The sequence below is a fragment of the Lentinus tigrinus genome, assembly GCF_003813185.1.
Source record: "Lentinus tigrinus ALCF2SS1-7 unplaced genomic scaffold L226scaffold_96, whole genome shotgun sequence".
Classification (NCBI taxonomy): domain Eukaryota; kingdom Fungi; phylum Basidiomycota; class Agaricomycetes; order Polyporales; family Polyporaceae; genus Lentinus; species Lentinus tigrinus.
This window is the reverse complement of record NW_027138005.1, coordinates 5,044-12,564: the sequence shown is the minus strand read 5'-3', so window position 1 is coordinate 12,564 and position 7,521 is coordinate 5,044. Positions and strand designations below refer to the sequence as shown.

Sequence of the window (7,521 nt, the reverse complement as noted above, 5' to 3'; positions counted from 1 at the left end):
CTCTCTCCCTCTCTCACTTACCCGACTCCCCTCGTGCACGCCCGGACGGACCATCGCACCTTCAGATCTCACTCACGGCGAGTGTAGGTCCATCATTTTGGAGCCCACCGCGAGGGTCCGGTTTCTGAGCCGCTACACCTGGCGAGTCCACTATCTTCAACACCCTCTTCACTCACTATCTCTTCTGTCACCAGCTCGTCGTCTGAGACCTTTCCCCTGCGTCCAGTCGATTGGAGCCATTCCCAACCGCACACCACATCTCGCTCGACCCGCACCTCACAACAGCGCGAATTAGAGCGCGAAGACTTCCGCGCTGCGTTCAATAACGCAATACCGAACCTAGACGACTCAACCGACCTCTTCGATCGCATTCCTTCCCCTCTAGCCACACACAGCCGCCTTACCGACGAAGATTCGGATCCAGACGACGCAGCGGCAGTCCGCGAGCTCTTCCGTACGCCGTCCGCATCTCCTGTCTCTCGTTCACGCTCCGTCTCTCCCCGCAGATCCGCCTCTCGCTCCTCTACCCTCTCTTTTCCACCCGAAAACTTCGACACCCCTTTCGACCAGTGGTCCCAGCTACCGCTCACGTTTCCGGGCACCAATCTCCCTTCCTTCCGACCCGTCTTCGCTTCCGCTATACAAAGCCTCCAAGCTCAGATGGCACAACCTACCCCCTTCCGCATGCCACCGCGCGGCAGCGCAGGTGCACCCTCCTTCGACCCTAACTCGGACGTCCGCTCCATCATTGGATTCTTTGAGGACCTCGAGTACTGTTTCGAGCAAGCCGGAGTAGACAGTCCTCGAGAGAGGAAGGACCACGCGGTCCGCTATGCACCAGACACCGAGAAGAACATCTGGCGATCCTACCTGGAGTTCACGGACGCCAATAAGACCTGGGAGGACTTCAAGAACGCAGTGCTCGCAGAATACATCGGCGATGGTGGCAAGACACTCTTCACCCTCCGCGACCTTGACATGCTCGTCAAGATGACGGTGAAGAACGGCGTCCACTCCATCAAGGAGTTCAACGAGTACTCACGCAAGTTCCGCGACATTGCAACGTTCTTGGTGAGCGGCGGGTACCTCCGGGAGGATGACCGTGACTACTGCTTTGTACAGGGTTTACAGGACGACCTTCGAGCGCAAGTCCTGGAGCGCTTGAAGATCACTCACCCTCAAGTCCTGGCCCCTCGACAACAGTACTCAATCACGCAGGTCACGGAGGCCGCACAACACATCCTCGAAGCGACCGTACCCTCCTCATTCAACCATCACCGCCTCGCTTTTCCCGCCGCCTCTGCTTCGCCCTCTACCTCTGCCACCACACCGTCGCCCATCAAGTCCGAGCTCGCCGAAGTAACGGAGGCTCTCAGAGCCATGGCATCCACTTTCGCTCAGTTCCAGCGTGCTCAGCTCGCCTCTGCGTCCCAGCCACCCGTCGCTCTTGGTCCCGCTGCCCGACAACTCCCTCCGCACATGTCCGCTTCGCAGAACATTACACAGCCCGCACCCGGTCCCCGGACGTGCTTCTATTGCGGAGATCCGACGCACACGATCCGCCGCTGCGCTCAAGTTGAAGCGGACATTCAGGATGGCCTCGTCACGCGGAACGAGCGGCTGGAGGTCGTTCTCGTGAACGGCAGCTATGTACCTTCTACCATCCCCGGAGCTACACTTCGTGAGCGTGTCCAGGAGTACTACAGGCAGCATCCCGAGGTCCGCTCGACGGCGCCGGCAGCGCCTCAGCTTTTCTTCTCACCAGTCTCCCACACCGTCAACCACACGATGACGCAGGCGCCCTCCTACCTTGCTTCCCAAGCTCCTTCGCCTTCGCTACCCACCTCGACTGGCGGCCCCATCCATACCTTCGATCAGGACCAGCGGATCGACAGCCTGCGAAGGGAGCTATATGCATTGGAGCGGCAGCGAGCACAACGGCAGCGCGTCGTGCAAGAGGTGGCTGATCAGTCTCGAGCGCGAGCGGATCGAGCACAGAAAAGGGCTGTCCATTTTGCAGAACAGCCTCCTCGCGTCGCTGACACTCCTGTTTCAGAAGCCCGTATCGAAGAACTACCGGACGAGCCAGCAAGCGATAAGGATGCGCACAGTCTCCCGCCTGTCACGTCCCAGCCTTCGAGCGAGCAGCCGCGTCTACAGGTGCCGTCGGTGCCCGCTCAGGCTCCCGCTGTTCCCTCCGCATCCCAGCCAGCTAGTTCTACGTCAGCCCCTGCCGCACACGAGCCAGCTCCCCCGGAACACCCGTACCGCGATGCTCGAGATGCGACTTACGTCCCTCCTCAGCAGCGTAACTTCGCCGCTCCTCCCGCTCGTCCTCCAGCTCCACCGAAGAAGCAAGAACCGGCGTATCGCACGCAAGCACCCATCTACGACCCACGGCACGTGGCGAACGTCTTCAAGCGGTGCATGGAGTCGCAGATCACTCTTAGCCAAGAGGAGCTGCTCTCCATTGCGCCGGACGTTCGGCAGCAAACTCGAGAGGCTTGTTCGTCGCGTCGTGTCGCCGCTGGGCCAGAGCCTGTCCTTGTGCAGGAGGATCCCACCGACCCCATCCTTCCTAGCCCTTACGATGACTCCGCCGACGCCATGCCATGCAGACCGGTGGAGTCTTTCCTCAACTCGATGCCGGTTAGCTTCGCTCAAGCCTCGCGAGCTCCGCCCCCTGGTGCGATTGTTGTACAAGACCCATATGAGGTGTATCTCCGCAATCTGCCTCCAGGAGAAAACCCGGTCCCGCTGCGAGTCTCCCTCGAGTCTGCCGCTATCCGAGCGATCGAAGGCATGTTTGGCAACAAGGCCCGCGTTTCATGCATCCTCGACAGTGGCTCAGCAATTATCTCCATGTCGGAAGGCGTTGCACACACCCTCGGCATCGACTACGACCACCGGCTCACAATTCCGATGCAAACTGCGAACGGCAGCGTCACCTCCACCCTTGGTCTTGCGCGCAATGTCCCCGTCCGCTTCGGTTCCATTGTGGTCTATCTACAGATACATGTCATCCCTGACGCACCCTACGACGTTCTCCTAGGCCGACCATTTGACGTCCTCACCTCCAGCTCCGTCCAGACCAACTCCGACGGCTCGCAGACCATCACCCTCTATGACCCCAATTCGGACCTCGAGACCACTATCCCGACGCTGCCGCGCATCGACCCGGAGTTCACGCGTGCCTCCCCTGACCCGACACATCGTCAGAACTGTCCGAGCCTGGGTTTTCAAGCCGGCTCGAGGATCTGATCGAGTGCGACCAGGGAGAAGCCGCCATAGTCCTCAGCAACATACCCGGACGCCCTGACAGTTTTACTATAGATGCCTTTTCGCTTTTGGACTCGGACTTCGACACTTCCACTCACTTAGACTTACTTTACCTCTCCGCTTGTGATCCCGACTTAATTGGCTCCGATTCTCTTGCAGATCCATCTTTTCCATACTCGACTTTTTATAATCACTCCCCTGAACCCTCGTACCTTTTGTCACCCACTTCTCAGCCATCCGCTCCCACTGGACAGTCTTTAGAACAGTACATGCCGATCTTCGCTATTCACTCACACGTTTTAGACCGCACTACTACCATGTTTTCTCCTTCTAATAATTCTTCTCATTCCCCTTCGCCCCTGGACCACTCTCCCCCAGACTCCTCCGCTTCTTTGCCCTTGGACACGTCCCTCCCGGTCTACGCTGCCGCTAAACGCAAGTACAAACCGGTAGCCAAGAAAGTCAAGCCCGTCCTCGCACCCCTCCCCGACCAATTCCGCATTGTGCGCAAGATCGAAGGCGACCCCCTCGCTGACATGCCGCCCCTCTCTCCGCATCCCCCACCATTCGTTCCGACTGGTCGGTACACGCAAGAGCGCAAGGACGCGATGGACAAGCTTCACGGCGGCGACTTCCTCTGGCCGGAAGAACGCGCCCTCCTCCACCAGCTCATAATGCAGCAAAACGAAGCCTTTGCCTGGAACGACGAGGAGCGCGGCCAGTTCCGTGAGGACTTCTTCCCTCCAGTCGTCATCCCCACCATCCCGCACCGTCCTTGGGTTCAGCGCAACATACCGATCCCTCCCGGACTCTTCGACGAGGTCTGCGCGATCATCCGCCGCAAAGAAGCCGCTGGAGTTTACGAGCCATCGAACTCCTCGTACCGGTCAAGATGGTTCTGTGTGGTGAAGAAAGATGGCAAGTCCCTCCGTCTTGTCCATTCCCTCGAACCGTTGAATGCCGTGACCATTGCGCACTCGGGTGTGCCTCCTTTTACAGAGCAGCTTGCGGAGAGCTTCGCCGGTCGCGCATGCGGCGGAGCCCTCGACTTATATGTCGGCTATGACGAGCGCAAGATCGCCGAGGAGTCCCGCGACCTCACGACCTTCCAGACACCTTATGGCGCGCGTCGACTCGTCACCCTGCCCATGGGTTGGACAAACTCAGTGCCGATCTTTCATGAAGACGTCTGCTTCATCCTCCAAGCCGAGATCCCCCACATTACCCAGCCCTTCATCGACGACATCCCTATCCGAGGCCCCGCAACACGCTACGAACTTCCGGACGGCGGCTTCGAGACGATACCAGAGAATCCGGGCATTCGACGGTTCGTTTGGGAGCACCTCAATAACGTCAACCGCGTTGTGCAGCGCATGAAGTATTGCGGCGGTACGTTCTCCGGGCTCAAGTCTATACTGATAGCTCCGGAGTACACAGTTGTCGGCCACCGCTGTACATACGCTGGACGCGTCCCGGAGCCGAGCAACTACGGGAAGATTGTCAACTGGGGACCTTGTCAAGACGTCTCCGACGTGCGGGCCTTCCTAGGCACGGTCGGCGTCGCTCGCTCTTTCATCCAGAACTTTGGCAAACGAGCTTGGCCACTCACCCAGCTCACACGCAAAGGCTCCGTCTTCGTCTGGGGTCCAGAGCAGCAAGCCGCCATGGACGACCTCAAAGATGCGCTCATTCATTCCCCTGCCCTCCGTCCCATCGACTACACGTCTCCCGCTGAGGTTATCCTCGCAGTAGACACTTCGTACATCGCTATCGGCTACCTACTCGCTCAATGCGACCTCGACGATCCCTCCCGCCGCTATTATGCTCGTTTTGGATCCATTACCCTCAACGCTCGTGAGTCTGGCTACTCACAAGCCAAACTTGAAATCTACGGCCTCTATCGCTCGCTCAAGGCTTGCAAACGCTTTCTCATTGGTGTCCACAATCTAGTCGTTGAGGTCGACGCTAGGTACATCCAAGGCATGCTCAACAACCCGGATGAAGCTCCAAACGCGACCATCAACTGCTGGATCGTCACCATCCTCACTTTCCATTTCCGCCTCGTCCATGTACCCGGAGTACTACACGGCCCCGACGGTCTATCTCGCTGACGTCCTCAACCCCTCGACAATGACTCTCTCCTGCCCGACGAAGAAGATGACTGGATCGACCGACTCAACGGCCTCCTCCATCTCATCAACCCTTCCCCACCCATCCTTCGCTCCGCTCATCATCGTCTGCTCCCTCTATTCACTCAGTCCACCGCCACTCCTTCATCTGATCCCATCCCTGCTCCCACTACCATTCCCCGCTCCGCTTCCGCTCAACTCGAAGACGAACGTCTTCACGATGTCCTCAAGTACCTCACCACCCTCGAACGTCCCCCATCCCTTTCCGACGACTCATTTGCCACATTCCACCGCTATGCGACCCGGTTCTATGTCCTTCAAGGTCGTCTCTGGCGACGTGCAGGTTCCTCCAGCTTTGATCGTCTCGTCATCTGGCCAGAACGTCGTCTCGACATCCTCAAGCAAGCACATGACAATGTCGCACACAAAGGCACGTACGCAACCTCCGCTCTCATTGCTGAACGTTTCTGGTGGCCACAGATGCAGGCAGATGTCGTCTGGTACGTCCGGACGTGCCATCTGTGCCAGACTCGTCAGCTCCGCCAAGTCCTCATCCCTCCCACTGTCCCTATCCCTCCGTCCATCTTCGTCCGCTTCCACGTCGACTCTATGCATCTTCCGACATCTGCCGGCTTCAAGTACCTCGCCCATGGCCGCTGCGCAACTACAAGCTACGCTGAAGCTCAAGCTCTTCGCCGCGAGACAGGCAAGGCCCTCGGCGAGTGGCTCTTTCAAGATGTCCTCTGCCGTTGGGGCTCCGTCGTCGAACTCGTCTCAGACAATGGCACACCGTGGGTCAAGGCTCTCGACTATTTATCCAAGAAGTACGGCATCCACCACATTCGAATTTCAAGCTACAACTCCCGGGCAAACGGCATCGTCGAGCGGCCACACTTCGACGTTCGTCAAGCCCTTTACAAGGCTGCCGGCGGCGACCAGTCGAAGTGGTCGCAGCACGTCCACCACGTCCTCTGGGCTGACCGGATTACGGTGTGTCGCCGCATGGGATGCTCACCCTTCTTTGCAGCCACTGGTTGCCATCCTGTCCTCCCCCTCGACGTCTTCGAAGCAACCTATCTCATGCCCACACCCACCACCCTCATCCCTACCGCAGAGCTCATCGGCGCACGCGCTCGAGCACTCGCACGACGACAAGAAGACCTCGCCATCATTTACTCCAAGGTCTATGAGTCGCGTCTCGCTGCAGCCCGTCAACTCGAGCGCGACCATGCCTCGACGATCCGTGACTTCGATTTCCAACGTGGCGCTCTCGTCTTGATGCGCAATACTGCGATTGAGAAGAGCCTCAACCGCAAGATGCGACCTCGATACCTCGGACCTTACGTTGTGCTATCGCGCAATCGCGGCGGAGCATACATCCTCTGCGAGCTCGACGGCTCTGTCCTTGACAGACCCGTTGCAGCCTTCCGTCTTCTTCCCTACCTCGCGCGCGAGCGCATTGACCTTCCTTGGCTCGACGACGGTGACCACATCGACATCTCGACCGCTCGACTTCGTGAGATGGAGGTGTCGACTTCTTTGGGCGACAATGAGGAGCTTCAAGAGGACTCGGACGCACAGGATGCACACGCACACGAAGACGTGGAAACACACGAGTTGGACGAGGAGTAGAGGCTTCAGATTCAAGTGGAGAGGACGAGCACGCTTGGCAATACCCACCCCATGTATCAGGCTCATGCCCAGGATCCTTTCATCGTTCATCCGTGTACAGGTCCCGCTCATCATTCCCCACCGTTCGCTTCTGCCTCCGTCCCTCGCGAGAGCAAGAATGAGCACCAGTTGCGCGCCCTTCTCTCTCTGAATCGCCCGTACCCTGGACCTGTCTCTGCTGCGTTCCCTCCTCCGTATGCACGTTCCGTGTGAGCCCGATCAGGCCCCTCCGACGCCTCAATTCTCTGCCTCCATTCGTCCATTCCCTAGTCCAACGCCGACTCCCATACCACTCGTATCTGCGCAGACTTGGACCGAGGACGGTCCAGATCTAAGTGGAGAGGAGATGATGGGTAGCACATACCGTTGCGCGCGTACCGCCGTCGCCGACACGTCCCACGTCCACTGCAAGACCCTCCGACGCCCTCAGTCCTCCTCCGCA

General features: G+C 58.8%; 2 protein-coding genes across 2 annotated transcripts; both read left to right on the top strand.

Annotated features, from left to right (window-relative positions):
• Window positions 1–684: 684 nt before the first annotated feature.
• On the top strand, window positions 685–1,794 carry L226DRAFT_432698 (uncharacterized protein; the record flags this gene model as incomplete). Its single annotated transcript, XM_067674720.1, has 1 exon — window positions 685–1,794. A coding segment is annotated over one exon (1,110 nt), but the record flags the coding sequence as incomplete, so codon positions are not given.
• Window positions 1,795–2,427: 633 nt separating this feature from the next.
• On the top strand, window positions 2,428–3,261 carry L226DRAFT_474430 (uncharacterized protein; the record flags this gene model as incomplete). Its single annotated transcript, XM_067676590.1, has 1 exon — window positions 2,428–3,261. The coding sequence occupies one exon, from the start codon at window positions 2,428–2,430 to the stop codon at window positions 3,259–3,261; it is 834 nt and encodes a 277-aa protein (XP_067528347.1).
• Between the last annotated feature and the right edge of the window lie 4,260 nt (window positions 3,262–7,521).